Consider the following 25,427-nt stretch of genomic DNA (forward strand, 5'->3'; position numbering starts at 1 on the left):
ATTGAGACACTGATCTCTTCTGCTAAACTTGTAGATGATGGATAAGGACTAACTTTATTCTCTTCTCACTCAGAAGAACTGCAGAAAAAAGTGTTGTTTCAACACTGAATCAATATCTCTCAGGTCATACAGTAAAAATACCTTTTTTATTTTTCCCCCTTTTTCTTTTCTTTGGGGACTGTAATGCTAGGCCTCATAGGACTGTTTCTTCTTTTCCAGCATGCACTAGCTGTAAGTTCCTATGCTGCTTTAGTGTGTTTGAAGGAAACTTATGTCTTTCTTTTATTTATTAGCTAAATAGTGGGTCCCCAAGGAGCACCAAAGACAGCAGTTTGGAAGTATTCCCAGTAGCTGTCAGTGGACGTAGATGTGTTTTGTGGAGGGGTGTTAGCTATGAGCCTCAGTTACACCCTGAGGTTTTTATGGGAGACTGTGTGCCAGTAAGTCCTTATCAGAAATATCAAGAGAGCCACACTGAGCATTGCTACAGCACCAGTCATGAACCATCAGCAGCTGAACACGGGAGGAACAACAGTGGTTGTTGAAGTACATGACTGTACAGCCCAAACAGACATTCTTTAGTGTGTTTGTTGCTGGAGAAAACATGTGAAAACTTCAGTGTGATTAAGATTAGTTGATCGTGAATTTTTTTTTCCTTCTTGCTCCCATGACTTTGTTTTAGGGTCTTTCTCAGGCTTAAGGAAGCAAGGAATAAAGGGAAAAATAGTAACCCCCCCAAACCTGTCTGTACATTGTGGTAGAAGTTGCACCAAATTACTTTTGAATTTAAATTCTTTGCTTTTATGTTCCAACCCCAGAATAAGGGTCTTCCCAAGTCAGTGAGAAACATCATCTGAGGGCATGGTTAAATAAGTAGCTGTGGTCTGTTACCAAGAAAACCCACAAGCATATCTGGCACAAGAATTTCAACCCCTGCATCAGAGTCTGCTATTTCATGCATGCTTGCTTGCCAGAAGTGTTCTGTGATCCTCTTTATAAAAAGAATCCATCAGAATCACCTGGACTTTTAAAAAAGATAAAACTAAACTCCCAGGAGGGTGGGTATGAGAAATATGAGGTCAGTTTTTTTCACTGCAGAAAACAAATTGCACAATATTTTTCTTGTTTCTGAAGCAGCCTGTCATTATGAAGCAAGCTTCATGACTTGCAGTATTTTCTCCTTAAATAATGCGGAAACAGGATCAGAGGTGGGATGAAAGTCAGGCTTTGGGTAAGTGCTGGAACTGATAATGTCCTTGGCTTTTTGTTAGCTCATCTGCCCTCTAAAGGATCAGCCCTCCAGAATAAAAGTCTGGGAGAAGGCCATAATAATTTTGCTTCTGGAAAAATAGCATAGAAAATAGGCATGGGTTCAAGAGTACAAGACTTTCTTTTTTTAAAAAAAAATAATTCTTAGAGGGCACAATGGGAAGAAAACATTTTCAGGAGAGTATTGTTCTTAGAAAAAAGACCAAACCACAAATAACTGCACTTTATCTATGTATCTAATTACGTTCTTTTAAGCTTAGTGCTGGAAATGGGGAAATGAGACCAGAACACATGTTGTTTATAAAACAACAGAACTCAAGATGTTTATAAAAGAAATAGAATGCGTTTTGAAAGGAATGGGAGTATAGTTTTATTTCTGAGTTGGAACCACAGCTTGTAAGAAAAATTTGTGGAAAGGCACTTCTTACTGTCTGCCACAACAGTTTCATTCTGAATGATGATTAGATGATGAATGACGATTAGAAAAGCCCAGCACATCCATTAATATTATAGCTCATAAAAAAAAAACCAAAAAACTGAAAGTGTGCATTTACTTTAATATCTTTGATTTCTTTTTTATTAAGCTCTCTGGAATTTTGTTTTTTGAGGACAGGAAAAATTCTGCAAGTTGCAGCCTTCCAGTCATGAGTGCCTTTTGGTACAAAAGGAGTTGAACAGGGTACTGTTTTAGACCCTGGTTTAGAGGCCCATTTTAGGTGCAGCTAGATTCTGCTTTTATCCAGGCACTTTAAGAAATTTTTATTGCAAGGCTGCAGGTATTGCGTGTACCTAAAAATGTAAACAGGCAAATTATTCAGCTTAGTATTTTTTGAGTATCTAATACTTTGTGGTGTGTGTAGTCTAAACTGGGTATTCTGATGGTCATTGCTAGCTGAGAAACTGCTTTAAAAAGAGTAATAAGCTAATAATTGCAAGCTATATATAGGCACTAAAGATGGGAGATTCAAGGGAAAAGGAAAATGGCTTTTTTTCCCCTAATCCTTACCTTCTAGTAAGGTAAATGCTGCATGTGGAAACATGGCACACTAAAATACTTGTGAGAGGCTTGTATTCTCTCCCCTGTCTGTGCTGCAGCTCTGGGTTATGGCAAGGCTGGCAGGAGCCACTTACTCCACAATTATTTCTGAATGGGGTGTGGTGGAATAATATTTTGGAACAATCTCTGCTTTACCTTACTTGTAAAAGGCTCTTTCCATTCACACACCAAATCCTCTAAAACCAAGTTGATAAAACTGGCAAGTTATTTCAAGCTGTGAGTGCAAATATGAGCTCTGGGAGGAGCATCAACAGAGTTGGTATTTCAGTGAGCTTCAGAGAATCCAAATCAGATGACACAAGGAAACTATCTTGAGGAAATCTTGTATGTACTTTGTAAATCTATTTCCTGACAATCATCTCCAACTGTAATAAAAAGTGACTGTAGTGATTGGCCTGTTCACTGATTTGTGGCTGCCTGCAGTGTAGGTGCTTTCCAGCACGGTGTTCTTGGGTCCGATTGCTTCCTTTAGCCTTCCTGTGTTCCTGGGAAGGTTTTGTTTGGTCTGGAGCCCATCTCTCTGCCCAGCCTGCCGTGGAGGGTGCCCGTGACTCCTTAGAGAGGTGTCTTTGAGGAGAGTGTTGGTGACTGACAGCGGGGGCAGAGCTGCCTCTGTTTTACTTCAGCCTTTTCCCCCCTTTAGTTCTTTCACTGGTGGGGTGAGTGGGTGGTAAAGGGCAGGTCTGGTTGGCTTTTGTTCTTACCTTTCCTCCTCCCTGTACTAAATGGTGGTGTTTCAGTGGTGAAGCAGCTCCTGGCAGAGGATCCTTCTTTTTTGGTACTGGGTTTTCTGGTTGGGATGTCACTTAGGGCAGCTGTCGGGAAAGCACAGATCAGCACCCGACAGCTACCATATGCATACTGCTGTCAAAAGTGAGGCTTCCCATCAGCTCCTCTACTATGGCCAGAAATGACCTAAAATACCCATCAATGCATTGCTTCAGTAGATGGAGGGGTAAGAATGTTTTCTGTGGGAGCCTGAGTACAAGTACACACTTGGCAGCTGAAGAAAAAGTGTGTAGAACGGAAGTGCTGTAGCTGCCTTAGCAGCGTAGGGACGCCAGGGCTGATGCTGGGGGAGGGTTTGGTGGGCAGACACTTTTGGCACTTGTTCTCTCAAAATCTAGGGGAGGTAATTTTACTCTTCTCTGGCATACTGAAGGGAATTTCTGTTCAAGGAAACTAATGTGCCAGCTGTAGAGCAGAAGTAAAATTCTCTCATGGCTAACAAATCCTCCGGAGATGGGTCCTACCCACGTACTTTTAATCCTGTCACTGGCAGCAGTCGTCTCCTTTTGCTGAACGTAGCTCCAGGCTGGTTCTCACATGTTTGCTGTTAAAATAATACAGTGCAGAACAGGGAGGAGTGAAAAGTAGCTTAGAAATACAATACCTGCAGTTATTGTATTTCCAAGTAAAATTGCTGAATAGATGAGTCTCTTTTATATAGACACCTGCTTCTTGTATTAGACAAATGAACATCAACCACAAAATGTGGTTAGTATGTCTGCACTGTTAATTGTGTTTTTTGTCAAGACAATAGATGAGTGCTTTCATAGAAGTCCAAAATTATAGGATACCTGTGTTCTCCTAAAGGTTGTGTATGAATCTACAGCAGTTTGGTGTTGACTAATCCCAGTTAATCATGTAAAAGGGCTGTAATAGTTTTTCCGATGCCGGTTGCCAAAGAAATGGAAGGACAGTTTCTGGCTTTCAGGTGTGTAATTGCAGGAAGCCATGAAAATTTAAAGCTGATGGCTGAGGTGCTGCTGTACAGAGGTTCTGAGCTAATTGTGTGTGTAGATGTTGTGTTTGTGGTGTGTTGTGTGTGGTAGCCAGTTGCAGCCAGATGGGTAACCAGGCAGATTTTCTTCTACCCCGGTGCTCGTTCTTGGTGTTTGCATCTTCCCTGTAGAAACAGCAGAAATAATACTTAGAGAGTTCTGGGTGCAGTTTGCGTTGCTGCTGCAGGGGCAGGTGTTGAGCAGCAATGCACAGGAAGCAATTGAAGCTTGTTGGGAACACTGCTGAATTAAAGCAGAGGAAATGATGTAAATGAGCTTGTGTTTTGAAGCACGCTGTGAAAATACAAAACGCTAGTCTTGAGCACCGTTCAGAGTAAACCAACGGTTCTGAGGCTAAGACATAAGTTTCTGTGAAATAAAATCTGTCCTGTAAGAGTGTTTTGGGTGACAGCTTTTAGATGACTTGTGGTAGCACTTGTGCTGTCTCCTAAAGGCTTCCCCAAGCAGTGGTGTCAGGAAGGATGGCACTTGTCAGCACCGCTGATGCTGCTCACAGCCCCAGGGGCAGCAGATGCCTTGCATGTCTTGTGCTCTGGCAGCATGAAAATTAAGAGTGCTGAGTGATAGTAGTTTAGTCCTTCTTTCATGTGCTCTGTGAGTTCCTGATGCACGTAGAAATCTTCTGAAAAAGAGATACACAATTTGTGAAGTAGGAGGGTGAATACTGGTTGCATTCAGTGCTGGCTGGACAGAGGCTGGCAGGTTTCTTCCCAGCACAGTCAAAGCATTGCTCCAGTAAGATGCCTCTGCAGGCCAAACTTTGCCCCACTGTCCCCAGTGTTTGGGTGTTAACATCCAAAATACTGTATTAGATTCTCTCAAGTGCTGCTATGCACATTTCTTTATGTTGGATTTTTTAAATTCGATTTTGGACATAATCCAGTGTTTTTGAATTCTTACGCATTTAACTCTTCAGAATTCCTCCTCAGTTTAAGGACCTGAGCTTTTGTTAGATGGGCAGTTGGCAGTGATAGGGATTTAAATCAACTGTGTGGGGGGACAAGAAGGAAAGGAAAAAACCCAACTTTAAACCAGTGTTCAAACAGTGCAATAGAAGTTGGTGCCAGTAGAACTGTGTGTTAAATACTGCACTTGTGACAAGTGTCTGTGGTAACAACCTGCATGTCCCTGCTGTGAAGCAAAACAAGCAAAAAAAGTTAGGAAAAAAAATAGTAGTAAAATATGAACACTACAAATGAAAAGTTCAAGGAACCTGCAAAAACTTAGCAGAGGTTTGCAAACACTCTTGGCTTCTCTCCCCATCAAACCACGATGGATCTCTTCCTCAACAAAAGGGGAAGGAAGGCGGTTCAAGTGGTCCAAAGAATGACTTCAGGGACTTGAAAAACAAAACAAGAGGTGAAGCAGCAAAATGCAAAGTGTTCAGTGTTTGGTGCTTCTAGTTGTTCATACTGGCAACTTTTTCAATACAAGAAAAATACCAAGATAGGTAGTTCTGACAAGCTGCTGGCTTTTTTCTTCCTGTGAAGCTTGGTATTGCTAGTCCTTTAAGAGTAAGTTAATGCTTAGTTATAATGTCAGACTGAAAAATTACAGATGACATAAGCTGTGCTTCTGGAATGCACCAGATGTTTCTCAATTGTTTGGCATCCAGCTTTCATGGCTGGTGACGTATTCACCGTTGATTTGTTGTGCTGAAAGCAGAACCTGAACTACTACGCTGAATTTTAGCCTTTTTAAAAACATTTGTAGTTTGTGTTCCTCCTTCCATCTTTGATTGTGGACTGAAGAATAACAAAGTGAGCACAGTTTTGAAAACCACATGCAAATTTCAGCTAGCTGATTCAGTTTTATATAAGAAAAACAGGAGGGTGATTGATTCTCAAAGCAGCATTTTCTCAGGATTTCTGGATCAAGCAGTATTTTAAACTGTTTTTTGTTATTTTAAAACTCTCAGGCCAAACTACCACTTAGACAAAATGTACAGAAATGTCTTCCTCACTTCAGGGTCTTCAAACTTGCACTGAGGAGACTTAGGTACAAATATTCCCTGGTCCAGGTAGCCCTCCAAGAATTTGGCAATAAATCCTGTCTTCAGTGAGATTATTGATGTGGTGTATATTAGTTGTCCAACAAAACTTTTTTATTAAATTTCAATTTCCTATAAACATTTCTGTTTTTAAGATGGGTATTAATAGAAGTTTGAAAGTAGTTTTAAGAAAGTTGGATGCACTTGAAAATTTAACTTCTGTCTGTTTTCACTTCAACTGCTACAGCTACATCATAGTCTGGAATATTTCAGCCTTGAAAAGAGTGTCACTCTTACCATAGAAAAAAATTCCAAAAAATGGAAAAAAAAATTAACTCATCCACATTATTAAGTCTCTGACTTTTTTTTTAAACACTGGCCAATTTGCTGTGCAGCTGTTAGAAAGAACACTCTGGGTATGGACTGCCCTTTTTCATCTCTTCATAACTTAAGAAAAAGAAATCTCCATGTGAGAACCACCTGTGAGGGCCTCAAAGGATCTGTTTTACTCTACAGCATTTTCAGATTTGCTTTACAGTACGAGGAAACTGCATGTATGACCTTTATTCTTATCTCCCACATTGAGAAGTCTTCCACTGGTTCCATGCATGTACTTGAATGGCAATTATTCTTAAAAAACAGCTGAAGAGTTAACATAGATTGGCATTTATATTTTCACTATGTTTAGGTTACAGTAGCTATGCTATCTTGATCTCCATATATAGAGAAGTAGATGACAGAGAGATCTGAGAGAACAGAAGATAGCTTGATTCTGAGAATGTAGTTAGATGTGGAACTACATTCAGGTGAAGCAATTGCAAGAAAACCACATTATTTTCATATCTTTGGTTTTGCCAGCTACCATTCAACAGTGGAATACTGTCATTCTCATCAATTGGTTTTAATAAATAGAACATGGCATCAATGAAAATGTAGGTGTGTTGTGCAAATGCTGTGCACGTGAGCTGGGATCACCACTTCCCTTTTACTCTGTTGCATTTGAGGGAGCATGCTCATCTTCTGTGGGGGAAATATTTAGCTGGGGCCTTTAAAGTTGTTTAGACACTTTGTGTGCCTAAAGAATATTTCACCTTTCCTCATTCACTTTGATTAAAGGTGATGCTGTGTTGCTAAGCGTAACTGGTTTCCTGTCTTTCTAAAGCAGGCTGTTTTCTGTGCAAAAAAGCCCTACCTACAGCATTACTTTTTTGGGCATTGCTGGGCATCTTAAATTTAATTTCTGCCTCTTGCTGCAGCTGTTGCCCTGTCCTATAGAAAGAAGTATAAACATCTCCCAGCACGTGGCCTAGTTGAGACTACGGTGCATGCTTGAAGATAAGCTGCAGTTGCTGTAAGAAGTGTGATTTAGTTTTGCTTAAGCTGTCCTCCACAGTCTGTTTCCCTTCATTGGGTGAGCAGTGTTGCACAGGCTCTTGGGAGGCTCTGCCACCTTTCAGTGGACAGACTGCTGGGTGTGGTTGCTCAGGTGTTGTGCCCTGGCCCAGGAACTCAAATATTGCTGTTGAAATTTATGCAGCCCCTTATGTGTCCTTAATAAGGATTTAACAAAGCCTGTTGTAAAAGTAGGCCGGGTTCTTGCCTAATGCTTGTGTGAAAAACAGCATTACTTACAAGATATTTGGAATACCAGGAGAAAGATCTTCCCTGATAACTCTGCTAAGGTAGCTCATATACTTCTGTTCTTATTTCTAGGTTGAACTCTAGCAACCAACAAAGTAGACACCGTAAGTGTAGTTATATAAAACTGCTGTTCGTTTAATTCCCTGACAGTAAAGGGAAGAAGACATGCTTCACCAAACTTGGAGTTTGTGGTTTTCTTGCCAAATTTAAAAAGAGGAATAGCACCAACAGCAGTGCAGAAACCCACAAGTTAAATAATGTAAGCTATAGGAAAAGTTGTGTCATATAGAAAAGCTACTGGCTTGTGAAAGCTGGAGGTAGAAGAGCCTTTCATGATAGCAGTTTGATATGAGATTTAAAACAAGCAAGCAAGCAAATGAAATTCCTTCAGCTGGTCCTACCTAGGACATTTTAGCTAATTTTTCTTGCCAAGCAGATGTCTCTGTTCATAAAAACAATAAATAGACTGTGAGAGCACTTTTTGTTTCCTGGTGTTATCTGAAATGGAATAATACTGACCAGTATGATTAAGGTGTAGCTTGTTAGGTTTCAAGTTTAAATCTTAATTCAGCATTTTCCAGACAACTGGGCTTGCTTTGGAATCACTGAAGCCAAAGCAAGACTTCTATTCATAAGCTCATTGCTTACTTTGGATTAGGTATAAAGTAAATAATGTGAATAATACTGTTCTTTCATTTGTCTACTTAACTATGTAATAGATTAAGGTTTGTTTAGGAGCATCAAATGCCAGGACAAGCTGCAACTTGCTTGCTTCTCTCACTTATAGGTGACAAAACTGCTTCAGCAAAAGGTTGCTCTTTTTCCTTGTTATTTCACAGTAGATGATGAAAGAATTGCATTTAAACCACTACAGTACAGTTAATATTTCCTTCAAGGATGGCAGCGTGACTGCTTTTTCCAGGTATTGTCATGGCAAAAATACCACCATTTTTAGGTTGTTGGGTGTCACCTGCTTGCTTTCTCTGAGAACAGAGATAATAAACCCCACAGTATTTCCTATTCTGTCAGCTTGGCAAGCTGATTTATTTTTTGGCCATGTACATGGGGTAGGGAAGGGGTGTGTGGTGCATGAGCAGGATGGGTCCTTCCTGCAGCCCCCCTGGCCTGTGTTGCTGTTGTAAAAACACATTCCAGGGAACTTGAAACTGAGGCAGAAATTGCAAGAGAGGGTTTGGGCAAGCTGTAAAGAGTGTGATCTGCTTCATTGTTTTTGATTTTTAAGATGATTGAACACTGCTATTAAAATGAAACCCTACTCTTTTCTATGTTTCTGTGTTTTAAAAGTTAGTACTAAGTGTATTGCTTTAGTTGCATATTCTGAAAAGATGTAATTAATAAGCAGGATCTGGTCCTTGGAAAAGGCAGGGCTTTTTATTGATTTTATCTCCCTGGTGTTGAGAGTGAGTTGATCTACCACATGAAACAAGGGAGATAAGAAACCTGATATATCTTCCATGTATACTGCAGTCTTTAATGTGGCAGTGGAAATTTGTGGAGGTTTGGTCTTAATTTTATTTTGGAGCACAGCATTTCTGCTGGCAAAACAACGATGTTGCTTTTTGTAAGAGTAACCATTTGCATGGAGAATATTATTTTCTGAGTAATAAATCCTGTGATCATTGCACCCTTCACTGAAGTAACTTTTTCCTATGGTTCCCATGCCTGAACTACTTATTTCTTGTGTACTGTGAGTTCTAGAATGGTCCTTGTGCCAAAGGCATGATTTTTTTTTTTCCTTCCCATTTAGAAGCTAAAGAAATGTCTGAAGTTACCTATTGCATATATGTAAAGTTTATCACAGGCTGTTCATAATGTGGACAATTCACCACTGTTCATTTTTTTTTCCATGTCCTTCATTAAAAATGAAGTGACTTGCTCAGTGATCAGTGTACAGTCATCGTTGTCCCTGTTTCCCCCATGGGACTCTAGCTTTGGCAGAGGAAAGGAAACTGATGAAAATCAAGAGGTAGCTTGAAGAATTCCTTTTGGTGTCAACCAGGTAAAGTGAGCAGTAAAACTGAAATTCAGTGCTTACCAACTAAAGGGGGGAGTTGGGATGAATTAGAACAGTGTGTCATGCTCTAAACTTTGAAAAAGTTGAAAATAAGCTGCTGCGTGTGCTTGATGTGATTGATTTACTATGGGCAATGGTTGAAATATGTACAAGCAAAATTTTCAGTTTTTTCAGAATTCAGTGTGAAACTGATAAGGTCTAAAATATATTGTGATTATTTTCACTTTCCTGTTGGTTTTATTGAATGCAGGTTGTCTTTCCGTGAATTGATAGTGGCTTTTAACTTCTCTCCCATCCAGCAATGCATATGTGTGTATGCTTGGGAGGCAGAGCACTAGCTGAAAATCAGATGGCAGAATTGTAAGACTGTCAATAGAGAGGGTGAGATTCTTGACTAGTGTTCTGTGGAAAGTGAGAATTTAAGCGATTAATTCTTGTGAATTTTTTTTTCTCTTCCTTTCTTCCTAGTAGCTGACAAGTTTGACTTAGGTACTGGCTCAGCTAGGACTGTGTCATAAAACCCTGGAGAAATTATTTTGTCTTTTCTGAGACTGTACCTCAGTGGACTGTCTGAGCAGTGATGATGTGGCACTTAAAGTATGGTTTGAGGTTTTTCACTCTGGAGTTTATGCAAAGATTCTGCAACAGCAGATGCCCAGCTTGCTTTGTGTTTGGTTTCAGCAAGTGAGAAGACAAAGGTGTGCACAGTGTTCCTCTGACATTCCAAGCTATTCTGTTCTCAGTGGCACTGTTGTTCAGATTAAGAAGGGAATATGCAAGGGATGAGATTGGACCTTATGTTTTCATTGTATAACTTGCCAAGAAGAAAAATATGTGTATGGACGAGGCTTAACACAGTGGCTATCTCTGGCATCTGGATGAAATTATGAACAATAAAATAACTCTCAGCTGGAATTTCATGAGTAGCTAAACAGTGACCATCTAGGGCATGCTGAATGAAAAGGACATGTCTAAAGTAAAGCATGCTCACGCAAGGAATGTCCCCATGGTCTGGTATGAAGCCAGGTTCATACTGAATTAGGTCACTGCTTTAAGTGTTAATGTTTCCTCACTTCAGAAAGATGTACTCACCCTTTACAACAAGGAAAAAAACCAGAATGCTAATATAATAAAATAAATGTAAAGCATTCAATTAGCATCCTGGTCTATTCCCTTGTGCTTAAAGAATCAATGAACTTTTTTGTAAGGAATAGAAGCATTTCCATTGTTGAATATAGGGAAGGCCCTGGAAATGCAAAAAGAATTAACAAGCAGGTGCTTTAGGAAAACAAGCAGATCTTCATGAACATTGTATAAGCCTCAGATGTCTCTTTCTTTGGAGATCATACAGACCATTGCAAATAGACATGTTCTGAAGAACTGATATGAAATTAAATACCAGCATGTGCAATATAAAGTTTTGGAACTTAATCTTTAAGCACTGAAATTCTAGGGACTTCTTTGTGATTACTTATTACCTGGTAATCTTACTGTCCTTTTTTCTCAACTTTAAAATGTTCCATGTAACCCAATTAGTTTCCTTATTGTGATTTTTGGGATCCCATGTGCTTTTGCTTGTTCTGGGGTTTCACAGCCTGCTTTCTCTTGTAATCATATTCTACAGCCTAGTTACTGGAATTCCTAAAATAGGGCTGTGTCAGACCAAATTCATATCAAATTTGAGTTGTAAATATGCAAAAACAGGGCTGCCCCCCCTTTTTTTTTCCTCTGAAAAGAGAGGACAGTGCGATAGAATACTCATAAGCCCTTCTTTTCCAGTGGGATAAGAAGGAAGATTCTTACTGCTTTCACTCACTCTTTGAAGTATTCAAGATGAAATGTGTCTTCTTTATGATGACTTCCCTCAGCAGAAGTAATCCTGAAAGAAGAAAGAAAATGTCGATTGGCTCAGTTCCCACTGCTTTAGCAAACTAACCCATTCAGCTTTCCATGTGCAATTTAAAATTTTAATGTTCAGCATAACTGGTTGCACAAACATCCCTAGCCTTTAAAGGCCACGGTGAAGCTCTAGTGGGAAAAACGCCTGTTCTTTATGGTCTATTGCAAAAAAAACGGCCAAACCTAAATAGGCAATGCCTCTCTCTGTAAAAAAGGCTGTCTTGTTAATAGGATTGTCACTAGCCCATAGATAAAGGGTTTCAGCTAATGAATAATTAGAGCCTAGAAGGAAAAGTACCAGTGAGCTCTTTACAGCCCAGCTTATGTAGCTCTCATTGCTTCAGAAGTGGTTTATTGTATCTCTTCCCTGAGCACCCCTCAGGGCAGTGCTCCCCCAAACAGCCCCCTGCTGTAAATAGGTCAGATGCCTGTGGGAAGGGTCAGAAATCTGCAGATACCCAGCAGCAGTCCCGTGGGGTGTGTTGGCCTCCCTAATCCATGCTTACCATGATTTTTACCATGGTCTGTTTGGCCACAGTGAGGAAAGGTATTGAGGAACAAGAGTTCTCTCTCTGCCCCCTGCTATTCTCCAAGTGGATCTTAATCTCCTGGTACATTGTGTCCTCTTGACACCACATCAGGAGATCTGTTGTCCCTTGCTTCTAAGACATGAATGAGACCTAAATAAAGTGTCTCCTCAAAGTTGAGCACACGGCAATTTATTGTTAGATTGATTTTGTAGGATTGATTACAAAAGCCTACTAGAACTAATGCTCCATCTTCAGAGGTAGCAGTTTGTCAGTTCATGACAATTAGAATAGCTGGGGCTTGATTTACTGGTGTTTTATACAAGTTAGATAGTTTGATCATTTTTCAATATGCCTTTACTGATTGAGGATGTATCAGCTTCTTCATGGAGTAGCTTCAGTACAGTTTAGCATTTACTGAGGTGTAAAGAAACTTATGGGTCTTTATGCTCTTAATTGTGGCTTCACCCCTTGCAGTCTAACAGAAGAAGAATTTGGTAAAAAATGTAAAGAAACTTCATATGGACAACTTTGTACTAAAGAAAGCTTGGGATGATCCTGTGTCATTTCTGTGAACTGGTTTTATCCTGTAGATTTTTTTATTCTGTCTCCCTTGATCCATCACATCTGGACACTGGTCAGTAGTCTGAGGATACAGCTGGTGTTGATCACCCTTCATAGGCGTTCAACTTGCATTTATATAGTGTTGTGTTTGTGCAGGGAGGAGTGACTAACTTCTGGCTTGTCTGGACTGGAAAGCTTGTTATCTAGTATTCAGTTGATAAAACTGTTACTTCTTTTGTATCAAAGTCTCTAGTAGCTTTCCATGAGTTCCAAAAGCTTCAGTTTTAGATGAGTAATTGTCTTTAATCAGTTGTATTAAGACTTTCTACATAATCTGTGTACATTATTTATTAACATGGACTTCAGCACCACGAATACTAAAAGCTGCTTCAAGCAGTCCTATAGACTTCAGCAGGACAATTTCAAGGTGTGCAGCTCTTGCCCCAAACTTGGTGTGTGTGATATGCCTGCAAACTTTGGGTTGGCTGTGGCAGGCGTTGCTGCTGGTGGTATGAGTAAGTCACTTAATCTTTCAGGCCTTGTAATTGGAGCTTTCTCACAAGTGAAGATGCTGAATATGATGATACCGCTGGTATCAGGGGTATCAGTGTGAGTCAGGGGTACCTAATTCACATTGGAGCAGTATCCTGGTGCTGGAAGCTGAATGGGAAGGGAGGAGTGTCACAAAGACCCGACTGGGGAGACACAGTGCCAGGTGTTTGCTGTAAACACATGGGGAGCGTTGTGGTGCCCTGACTGACCCACGGGGTCGGCATAAGATGGGCGTGGGTGGCACCTGGAAGTGCCAGATAAATCTGTCTAACCCATATAGAAGGAGTATGAGAGTGAGCATTTTTTTTCCTAGTCTCATAAGGATAGTGAAACTAAACTGGGACTCTCAGAACTTCCCCCAAACCCTAATTGCATAACACAGTCAAAATGGATGTAGAGCTAATAGGTCCCTGGATAAATTTTAATGAGCTTCACTTATTTTATACAAGCAAATTTTAAATGAAAGTATTTTATTAATGTTGAAAGTAGACTAACATGCACTGAGCTTACTTCTTAGGTTTTTCTGCTGTCATTGTAAAACATTTATCTGGCTCTCAGTGCTGTGTAGGATCCTCCTCTTGCATAACTGTGGTCTGTTTCTCTGGTCTTTTGCTCTAGGCTGGTTTGGTCAGTCACATAAGAGTGTGACCCATGAAAATGGTCACTGCCTCTTCATGCTCCCCTAACCATATCAGAAGGTGGAAGTATTAGCAGATGGATAATTTCAGGATCCCTTTCATCAGTCAGGGATTGGCGTTTGAATTTTAATTTCTGCTGAATTTGACTTAATCTGAAATGTGGTTTCTGTAAACTTTGATATTTAAATCTATAATACTTTATTCATGAGTGAACAGTTATACCCTGAAAGATATTTACCTAAAGTAAAAGCAAATGAAATTGCAAGTTTCTGCTACTTCAAAATAGTTCATGGATTTTTTTTTTTTTTGGTTGGTTGGTTGGTTTTTTGGTTTTGGTTTTTTTAGTTTAGAAGGGTAGGAAAGGCATAGGGTTTGTTGGTATCTTTTTTCCTCTCACAGAGTAAAACAAAACAGAAGCCCAAGGAAGAACGGGGGAGTTAAGACAAATGTGAAATAAACCGTGGTGAGACTAGAAGAACTGTTACTGCTTTGGCTAGCTGTGTGACAAATGCATTTTATTGGACTGTCCATATTATTATTTTCCAGACACTGTGTCAAAGGGAGTTGCTGATGGGTAATGCCAAGGAAATAAATGTTTTTTCTTTCTCCCTTTCTCACTCCCCAAACCAGCAGTCTTTTGCATGCATATGTTAGAACTTTGTTCATGTGTTTCTCCAATGACTGTCTGCTTTGTAGTTCTAATTGCCTTTCTTTTAATTTTAGGTTCTGTCTTCATTTTGCTGACTCAATCCCCAGATTCCAAGGAAAGGAGGGGAAGTGGAATAAAATACTCAAGTGCCAGAGGAAAAGCAAGACTAGCCAATGAAAATTACTATTACTAAACTGTAGATTGCTCTCACACACAGTGGGGGGGGAAAATTGCTGTCTATTACTTTTGCAGATTTCCTTCATAAAACATCAAATAAGCTAAGCCACTTCAACTAGGGCTGAATTAGGAAATGGAAATATGATTCTTTGCTGGTATCTTCCATCTTCCTCCCTCTTGGCAGTTTTTTTTTGTTTGGGGTAGGAAATCCTGAACAAATTGTATGGCGTCAACCAGACTTACAGTTGATGGTTATGGATGACATAGGAACTTCTGATTTACGTCTTTGCAATAACACCTGATTAATGCAAAGCTTGAAAACTGCTCATCAGCTATGTTAGCAGAACCTGTAGTAGCTATTACAGTTATGTTTTCTCTCTTTTTCTAAGATTTCAAGTGTGGGGTGATGTCCCCTGGAAAGCAAGAGCAGATAAGTCATCTTTTAGGATTGGAAACAGAATTAATATGAGAATGCCCAGAAGAGGCTTAGTAATTCAAGCCAGGACTCGTTGGCTATTGGTGGGCCTTGCTTTACTATTCAGTTTAGTCTTGCTCATGTATTTGCTGGAGTGTGCTCCACAAACAGATGGCAACGGATCTCTGCCTGGTGTTGTAGGCGAAAGCATGGGTAAAGAATACTATCAAGCTCTCTTGCAGGAGCAAGAAGAGCATTATCAGAACCGAGCTACGAGTCTGAAACGTCAGATTGCCCAGCTAAAGCAAGAGCTTCAGGAAATGAGTGACAAATTGAAGTCCCTGCAGGAAAAAAAGAGCCCAAAGGTCAATGGTATGAACTACCAGGGCACCAAAGAGCAAACATCCAATGATCTCCTAGAGTTTCTTCATTCCCAGATCGACAAAGCTGAGGTGAGCGTGGGGGCCAAACTGCCTAGTGAGTATGGAGTCATTCCTTTTGAAAGCTTTACATCCATGAAAGTATTCCAGTTGGAGATGGGGCTCACTCGGCATCCAGAAGAGAAACCTGTTAGAAAGGATAAACGAGATGAATTGGTGGAAGTTATCGAGGCTGGCCTAGAAGTTATCAATAATCCAGATGAAGAAGATGGACAAGATGAAGATGATGGAGTAGGAAACAGGCAGCTATATAGTGAAAATGATTTTATAGAAGGTATGTTCACATGCTTCCCAGCCCCTTAGCAGAATGTCACAACAGGCATTAAATGGTGTTTTTACTTTAAGATGTTTTACCTACTTGAATAGAGTTTTGAAGAGTAATTGCACAATAAGAACCCTTTATTTCTAACAATGAGAATATTACGGCTTCATTAGCTTGGGTTTTTAGTGGAGAGACAAATGCATTTCAGAAGGGCTCACCACAAGAGGTGTACAGGGGAAGCTGTATCTATTTAAAATATGGGTGCATTCGTAATTGTAGCCAAAGTCAGTGTGACACAGCTGCTTATGGTACTAAATAACAGAAAGACTTTCAGTGACACTGATGGCAGTGGGAGGGAGATATTGATTCATCTCTCATGTACCAGAACAATTAAGCAATCCACTATGAAGCTACATGGTTTTTGATCACTCATCTCTATACCACTTTTAGTTAATATTCAGGCATTTGACTCTCTTAGTGTTGACACAGTCATACTGGAGGGAGGAGGAGGCTGTGTTCTGGGCCTGTCAGCTGATGAACTTGGTGTTCTGAATAGACCTTTCATACACTTATGGGGTCTGCTAAGCTGTGCAGCCTTGAACTGTTCTCTTGTTCTTTCTTAAGTGTTGTCTCAGTGTCTGTAAGTTTAATTGCAGAACACGTATTATTATAAAGGCATATGTAGCAGTTAAACTTTCAGCACTTTGTAAGGCCCTTAAAAGATGCAGTAGTGACAAATCCTATGGCAGGTGGCCTTCAAAGTATGGTCTCGTGCAAGTACTGATGGAGATCAGTATTATCAAAAGCTGCCCTAGTAACTCTGCTTTACACTTACTGTGTTAAATATAGTTCATGCTGCTGTTAAAAGCCAAAAGGTGGACCATTATGTAGAAGGGATTCTGGAGTAAATACTGATGTCTGTATTATTAAGCAGACATGCTGGAGAAAGGTACTGTTGGCTTTGAAATAATGGGTTCTTTCAGTCCCAGATGATGTAATTGGTCTGTAGTGCAAAAAGTCTGCTTTTACAGCTACTGACTTTAAAGTTTGATGCAAGTTCTCTTCTTCATTCCAGAAGGTGGTGCAGGGCATGGAATCCACTCAGCTGGGTCAATTCAACACAGCCTGTGTTAGGCTCTTAGTACAGTTCTCATTTAAAAACCTCTTTATTTTTCCCAGGGGAAGTTATTCTTGCACTTTATTTCTACATTAAATATTCAGCCACTTTCCCATTGATGTTCTAGATATTGCTTGTACTCAAGTAGATTTTTATTTTACCATGACTGAAATAGCTGTTGATTTTCTAGTGTACTGTCTTTCATAACAGACATTCAAGAAAGCAAATAGTTCTAGGACCTTAGAATATTACTTCATACCTCTGCTTCTCTTCACACCAGTATTTGTTTTTGGAAATCAAAGTGATTTCATTTTTCTGTAAAGACAGTAACTTCCAACACAGGGTTACAGGAACTGTAGGGAAAGACAAGTCTTTTATGCTGCATATGGATGTGTTAGCAACCAGCCATAGCATTATCTATATCTACTAGTATCTTTCTTCGACAGAAGTTGTGGGCTGTGTGGGTATTCTGTGGGTTTTTTATGTGCAAATACTACTGGCTAATTTAGCCAGCAAAAAAAGGCATCTTCTGAATGGTAGCATATTTTTCCCCACGCTTATTTTTCCAGAACCCAGAGGTAAGAAGCAGACTCAGCAGGTGTTGGTACATTCAGGTCCTTGCCTGCAGCCCCATGAACAGGCTCTAGCACTCTGCCTCCACTGCCTGTGCATCCCCCTTTGATGGAAGTCCAGTTGAAAAACTAATGCCTTTCTGTTTGTAAAGTACTACTCCCTTACACTGTCCTAAACTGGTAGGATCAAATTGCATAGCAGACTTGTTGTGTCAGCTGAAGTCAGAACAGCTCCTGTAGCTGTCCTCAGAGCATGTCAAAATTATTACTGAATTAGTGTTGCTTATTTAGAGAAACAGTTTTTAAAGTTGGCTTCAGTTGAAGCAAATAATTCAAGTTCTACATCCTCTTCAGTTGGCAATTATTTAGTAATAAGTGGTTTGTGACTAAAACTAGAGTATTGTGCAATTTGAAACTGGAGGCTGAGAAACTTGGTGTGTGGATTTTCTTTTTTTACTTCTGGGACAAAAGAAAACATGGTAGTGCATTAGTTAATACATAACCATCACATTTTATGCTCAGTATAGATAAGTTGATTTTATCTTCTGACTTGCAGGATTTTTTTGCTCAAAACTCCTGTATATCCATATACAAAAACTTACCCACAAAACTGTGCTACAAAAAATAGGCATTTTTGTTCTAAAGTCTTCTAGCTTGTTACCTCAACAGGCTATTTTTATATAGGTCAATATTTGGTTCTGGAAATTATGTCTGCTATTTTTCTAGACTTGTGAAATAATAGGGTAAACTTTGAACCAAGGAATTTTTTGTGATATGTACTTTCAGGTACTCTCTCCTTAGAGAATTTGGTGACTATTTAAGTAAGTTTAGAATACCTTTTCTTATAGACTTTATTTAGCGGTGTCTTTTAATGTCTGCTGAATATATCTGAAGTTCTTTCTCAGCATTTATGTTGCCTCTGATGCCCAGTCAGTGAAATGTCACTGTCTTCATTTGAAAAAACATCAAGAATGATTTTTTTCATACTGTGTTTTAGGATTTATCTATATTGGAGTAACTTGACACAACAAATACCATTAACTTGAATTTAAAATTGATTTGTTTTCTATTTTATAAATAGGAATTTCCTAAACAAACTTTTTTTTCTGAAAAAGTACACTTAATTAGCCAAGAATATTTGTGGTAGTCTGAATCTACTGTCTTTTATTACTCTTAACACTGTGCAGGCCAAAAAAGTTCCAAACACCTGCTGATGGCTGCCAACTTTTCTTGTTACCACTCTGCATTTTTGCTCTGTGTCCTTGATTTAACTGTTCACACAGCTGCCTTGCTGCATGCTCAGCCTCTGTGGGCTCTGCATGAAGATGTTGTCTTCTACCAGTGGTGCAAGGAAGCTGTATCCACAACAGGGAGCACTCTGGCCAAGTGTTTTCTCAACTGATACAATATTTTTAGAGTTGCAGGACAAAGTGATGATCCAAATCCACTTTGGAATTGTGATAAGGTGGAGCTGCCACAGCCACATCTTGGTTATATGCAGGCCTTGAACAATAACACTAAGTAAAAAAAAATTAAAAAAAAAAAAATTCTAAGTGTATATTACAACTACAAAGATACTTTCTGAAAACTTCAAAGTATTTTTCACAAAGCTCAGTTGATTTGCTCTGCTGATGAAGAGAAAACCAGGAAATTTTTGAGCTCTGTTTGCTGTACTTGTTTTCCTTTTCAGCAACCCATAATGAAACTGCCAGAATTCTAACATTAACAGAACAAAAATCTGACCTGAAAAAAAAAGTCTTGTTCTGCAGTTGTTCTTTGAGAAACACTTTGAAGTTGTTTTGGTTTTTTTTTCCTTAGTGTTTACATTAGATCTAAGTGTATGAGAATCAAGAGTATCCTATTCTCTAGGGATGAAGAGTATCCCTAGAGAGGATAAAAGATGCAGTTTTACATATTTTCACAAATGAATAGCTTTAGGATTATGAACAAGGGACCTAATCGCTGAACTGCACGTTCTAAGACTGTACTCCATTAAAAATAGATTTCTTTGAAATCAGTATTTGATAATATTGAGAAATGGAGAGTAATTCAGAGGAGATAATATTACCTCTGTCTGTTCCCTTTCTCCAGAAGCCTGTGACATTGAGTCTTGAATGGTTGATAGAGAAGCCTTGACAAGCCTTCATGGACACACTTCACTATCACTGTAACTGGCTTATTTGGGTTTACATTTAGCAGTGTAATCAGCTTTTTTAATCAGGAGATTAAAAGCCCTTCCATTGCACAAACATTTAAAATTAACCTTTGGAAAACAGAAGCACTAGCATGTTTTCAGAAGCTAAGTAGCAATTATCTAATTGCTAGTAAAGGTCTTTTTATTGAATATCTAGCAGTGCTGTTCGGGTCCATTTCTCCTGCTTCTGTGTTTCCAGCTGGAGCTGGGCAAAGTCTAGAAACTTTCTTTTAGGTCATCATCAAAAAGGAAGACTCCCCACCCATCCTTGTCATGTAAAATTCCTGTGCTGTCAGCTCCAAGTGCTTACCATCCATAGAAGAGTGGATGGTTTGTTGAGCAAGCAGCCCTTGTCGTGTGTGCTGCATAAGACCAGAAACTGACCACTGTCCTGGGAACTTCAGTGGAGAATTCTAATACACACCAAGAAAATCAGGTCATACATCTTAAATTCCATAGACCAAACACCTCCTTGGTAGTTGTAAAACAAGTAATATTCAAGGCAATAGAAGAGCAGCTTTTTGGCTTTGATAGTAACTGATCCCCAGGATTCCTATGTTTAATTTGTTTGGTGAGAAACAGAACCTTCTGTAAAGGGAGTAAAGCTTTGTGGACCAGGAATAGCAACTGTTAAATTATTTCTGCTGCTTTTTACCTCTTTGCTTGTGGAGTTCTGTTTTGGATGGCAGCCAGTGCATGCTAGTTGGAAGGTGAGATAACAGGTTTTATTAAATGAGTCAGTTCCAAGTGTTAAAAACCTGAATACACTAAGAAGTAAAGCAGATGTGGGTTCTTTTTCTGGCTGTTCTCAAATCTGGCTTCTGTGTATAGAAACTTTAGTCCCATAAAAGCATTTGAATTAGTAGATTAGCAACATGAGGCTAGCTCATAGCAAGGAGGATAACTCGAGGGGTACATACTATTTAAAAGAAGTCTGGCTCTAGTAGCATGTTGAGATTCGAAAGTTTGGAATCTCGTATTTCAACATTTGAATGTTGGCAAGGCACTATTCAGATTTGAATTTGCATATTCAGGTCTATATGAAGTTACAGCACTGGATTTTGCTTTTGATTTTTCTTTTTTAGTTAATCTAGAAAATTTTATTCTGTACTAGAGCCTTCTGTTGCAGACTGACATCTGAGCTTATCTTTTGATTAAAGATAAGCTCCTGGCAGCTGGTATGCTTTTTAAAAACTTCACTTACGTTGTCAATGGTGTTTTTATCTGTAAATAGCTATTGGATAGCAGAGAAAATAATAAAATATAAAGTACTGTATGTTACTTTCCCCAGGAGTCCTGGTACAAAGTATTTGCTTACATGAAAATGATGTACAAGCACAGTGGTGCATCAGCTGCTCCAATAACCAAGATGCTGTTTTCAAGCTACAGTGCTGGACTGTGCAGCACAAAGGGCTGGAATGGAAAAGGGTTAAGAGGGATTTAAAATCTTTTGCTCCTTCTGGCAGTCAGCTTTGTGGATTTTCATTGTTTGAAACACCATTTTCAGTGCTTGTAATTGACAATGATCTGAAAATAAGCATTAAAACGTGGTACATACTTACGCATCTCTGTGCTGACAGAAGCATAAATGTGAATTTCAGTCTTTTCAAGGAGAACATTGCAGAACTTTGTTCAAAGGGTAAAAGCCTCTCAGTTAAGAGGTTCAGTCATCTGACTTCCAGTGTTGTGGACCAGCTTGTTCTGCTACATCATGTGTCCCACAACTTGTTCAGCTGCACCATGTGTCCCACAGCCCCTCTGTGGTGGCCATGCATGTTTCCCATTGGGTCTGCCAGTGCTTGTCCACAGGACAGGATGGACCACAGAGTGAGGATGGGAGGGGTGTAAGGAGTTTGCTGGAAAAGAGAGACTGCTAGGCAGAAGGAGGGAACATCAGTGAATGCATCTGGGTTTGGTTTGGGGATGGAGGCTGGAGCAGAGGAACACAGAGGTAGATTTAGGGAAAGGATTCTTTCTTTGTAAATGGAATCTGGGATATAGAGAAAAGTCAGGTCCAGGTGTTGTGCACAGTCCTTTGCTTCTTGTATGGAAAGGGAAGGGAACGTGGAGAATAGTGGCCTGGCCATAAGGAGAGACCCAAAGCTATATCATCCCTTCTTTCTGGTTCCTGAGACAGTCAAACCCAAGCTGCTCTGAGGCTGAGGGCTGTTTCTTTTACATACCTTGTCCAGTGTTGATTTTGGTTGTAGAAAATACAACAAAAATGACAATATCAATGCTGGGTACAAAAGAGAGCCTTTTGTGTTTCCAGAATGGCTTGTCTACTCTGTGCTCTGCCACCAGCTGCTTTCTGGGTGGGAGGCCTGGGAGGGATTTCAGCTGCTGAGGAGACTGGCTTGGAGAAGGGGCAGCTCGGGGCAGACAGGTGAATGGAAAAGCATCTTGTGAGGGCTGGATGTGCATCACACTTGGGAATATGCAGCTGTTTGTTACTTTCTCTATGGTCTGGGTGGCCACTTAACTGGAATGTAGTGCCAGTTCATGGTATGGCTTGTGGTTCTTTTGGATGATACTTCTTTTCCTTGCTGGTGAGAGGAGAGCAGAGATGGGATGAACATAAGGCATTTTTGATGGAGGATTTTTCCTGCCGTTGTTTCTTACTGTCAGGTTAGCATAGATATGGAATTAGCAACACAGAGCTTAGTAGGGTCAAAACCAAAGATGAGCTTCAGTCCTTTCCTGTGTAGTGTAAAATTAGAGTCTGTTGGTTTAACTTCCTTCCTTGATGGTCCTTAAGTAAAAGGACCATGTTCTGAAAGAGTCAGTTGGTTTTTTTTCTACCCATTAGGAGTGAAATATCTCTCAACATATAGTCCTGTTTCTGGAGGGACTAGTGTTGTTGTCCAGAAGGTCTGCCTATGTCTTTAGAAGACTGTGGGTGTAGTAAAATACCACTTACTTATCAGATAGAAAGCATTAACTACTGCTCAGCAGTGAAAACAATTTAAAAGCATTCCAGCATTATCACACAGTTGTTTTGTTTAAATGCTTCATGTCAGATTTTGCAGACTTTGTCAAGCAACTTACTGTCATTTGTTCTGCCCTCAGAACAAATTGTGATTTTCTTGTGTTGATTACTGGCCAAATGATCTCAGATTTTACTGTGGACTAGCTCAGAGCTAGATTCTTACTGAAGGACTTAAGGGCAGGCAATATTAGATTTCAGCCATCCTTTTTCATAGCACATAGCTGAATTCCCTTTGTGTTGGGAAGACCCAACTCTTAATTATGAGAAATTGGCATAGGACCATGAAACCTGTTGTCTGTAAGAAGCAGGGGAAGCTGGAGTTCATTTGGGATTGTTTCTCAAGTCTGACCTAAAATGGTATAAAGGGTGATTGTGACTAATAACAGTCTGTGGAAGTTTCATATGTTTTTAGGAGAAACCCAGAAGCTTTGCCCCTCTTCTTTAGTTCTTAGGAAAATCAGTTTCTGAAATACAACTGCTGGGATCTTTGACTTTACATATTACTTGTGTGACTTATTCTTCAGGTTACTATCGTACAGAAAGAGATAAGGGGACACAGTATGAGCTGTTTTATAAGAAGATGGATGGCATGGAGTACAGGCATGTCACCTTGTTCCGACCTTTTGGACCCCTCATGAAAGTGAAGAGTGAAACAGTCGATATTTCTAGATCGATCATTAACGTTATTGTTCCTCTTGCTGGAAGAACTGAGGCATTTGCACAATTTATGCAAAACTTTAGGTAGGTGCATGAGATTATATAGTGAGCTATGTTGCTGATTTTCAGTATTTTGTTACCTTTTCAAAATGAATCCCTTTTCTGGTTGATTTGCAGCAGAGCTAATGATTCCAACATTGTGTGCAACTGCCTTGGGATGTTTGTAATTGAACCTACTGTATGGAGAAAACATTCCTTCTAAAAGGGCTTAAGAGATTCTTGAATTGCAGCACAATGACCAAATGTCAGGGTCATTGTGAACCTGGACACAGATGATCTCGAACATAATTTTTGTATTTACATCAGTTGTAGAGTGCCTGTTCATAAAATAAGGTATTGGAATGAGACACACAGTATTGGAACCTTCTGACTTACATGGACGAGATGGGGAAAGAAGAGGGGGAAACATCTTTCCTTGTTTTCTTTGAAGCCACTTGATACCTAACCAGAATATTTCAATCTGCTGATACCTTTTAATGCAGTAGCTTTTACATACCTGAGGTTTTCTGTTGTGTTGCAAGTAATTACTAATACCAGCTTATCTTTGTGCTTATAGGGATGTGTGTATTCATCAGGATAAGCGTGTTCATCTCACAGTGGTGTACTTCGGACAAGATGGTCTATCAGAAGTGAAAAGCATCATGGAATCTGTAGCTAGGTGAGTGTATCAATCCAACATCAGTCAGTACAAACAATATTGATTGGCATTTTAAACAGTTTTTTTAAAAAGAACGAAGAAATATACCAAATAAAGTTTATACTCCATTACAGGTTATTAGGAAATTTATTACTTATTTACTGTACACTATTTATGGTTGCCATTTTACAGCTTAGGTTGCAAAAGTTTCCTGAAGGCTTCTAAAAATCAAGTTATAGCCAGAAAAGACTTTGATGTTTCTGACAGTCCAAAAAGCAACAGGCATGAGTTTTGCAGTGGATATTCAGTCATTCTAAGAGATTGATTAGCGTTTAAGTTCTTTGGAACTGGGATGTACATTTTACTTCAGTTCAGTTTACTTCAGTTACTTCACTGAAGAAACAATTTTATTTAATGATAGGGAAGAGAAATGTAGTAGTCAAAGTAGGCTTGTACTTACCCTCAGCTGTAAAATAACTTAAAGCATCATCATGGCTGTCTCAGCAGTAGCGTTACATCAGTATGGATGTAAAATTCCCAAATGTGTCTTTTATGGTTTTTGCTCCAGAGAAGATGGGACAGGTGTCAGCATCCTTTACTCTATAGCCAAGGGGCTCCTTCACTACCTGAGTTCTTGCACTCTTTCCTGAGCTGGGATCCTGTTCCCTTTGAGCTCTCCTGTGATCCCTGTCTCACCATGCTGGCCAGGCTCCTTTCCATGACATAGATTAGACACAAGCTACTTTGTCTCCAGCTTGGAGCATGTGATGGAAGTTGTCCTGACAGGTACAGGCATCTTGTAGGAAGGGAGGAGAGAATTCCTGCATTTTTTGCTGTGGTCTCCCAACACCTGCTGTGTGCTGCACCCCTCCATTTTTGAGGCCTCTGCTGCCTGCCCTGCTGCCTGTGAGATGTCCCTCTGAGCACTGAGTCAGTGCTGCAGGCTCACTGGGTATTTATCTGGTTCTGTATCTTTTTACTGGTTCTACTGTTGAATATCTTCACTCTGTTCTCTTCAAGCATTGTCTTCTGAAGTGTCTCTGAAGTAGACACTTAACTTTGCTTGAAGATGTTCTCTGAGTGTGTTTCCAGTCTTCCTTGGCTGCTCCATCCCTCTTCTGCTGTGAGTACAGGCATTTGTGCCACTGCTAAACAGCGAGGAGAGGCAAAGTGCCTGGGTTATGGTGGTGCCACCACACAGATGGCCTTTGCCCCATGAGTCTGGTGATGCCAGGACTCTGGCTTCCTGTTTGCCCTCTTCTCTGAGCTTGTGAAGACAGA

At 39.8% G+C, this 25,427-nt stretch overlaps 1 protein-coding gene across 2 annotated transcripts in view; it reads left to right on the plus strand.

Moving 5' to 3' along the window:
- The window catches only part of CSGALNACT2 (chondroitin sulfate N-acetylgalactosaminyltransferase 2), a 32,957-nt gene that overhangs the window by 1,081 nt on the left and 6,449 nt on the right, over positions 1 to 25,427 (plus strand). Inside the window, exons 2-4 of one of the 2 annotated variants that reach the window (XM_086899688.1) lie at positions 14,701 to 15,932; positions 23,317 to 23,533; positions 24,066 to 24,167. In XM_086899688.1, the coding sequence (XP_086755814.1) occupies positions 15,269 to 15,932; positions 23,317 to 23,533; positions 24,066 to 24,167 (983 nt within the window). In that variant the 5' untranslated portion in view covers positions 14,701 to 15,268. The remainder of the gene's footprint in view (positions 1 to 14,700; positions 15,933 to 23,316; positions 23,534 to 24,065; positions 24,168 to 25,427) is intronic. The other variant, XM_086899687.1, reaches the window with a different exon arrangement.

The sequence above is a fragment of the Cyanistes caeruleus genome, chromosome 8 (genome assembly GCF_971803275.1).
Source record: "Cyanistes caeruleus chromosome 8, bCyaCae1.hap1.1, whole genome shotgun sequence".
Taxonomy (NCBI): domain Eukaryota; kingdom Metazoa; phylum Chordata; class Aves; order Passeriformes; family Paridae; genus Cyanistes; species Cyanistes caeruleus.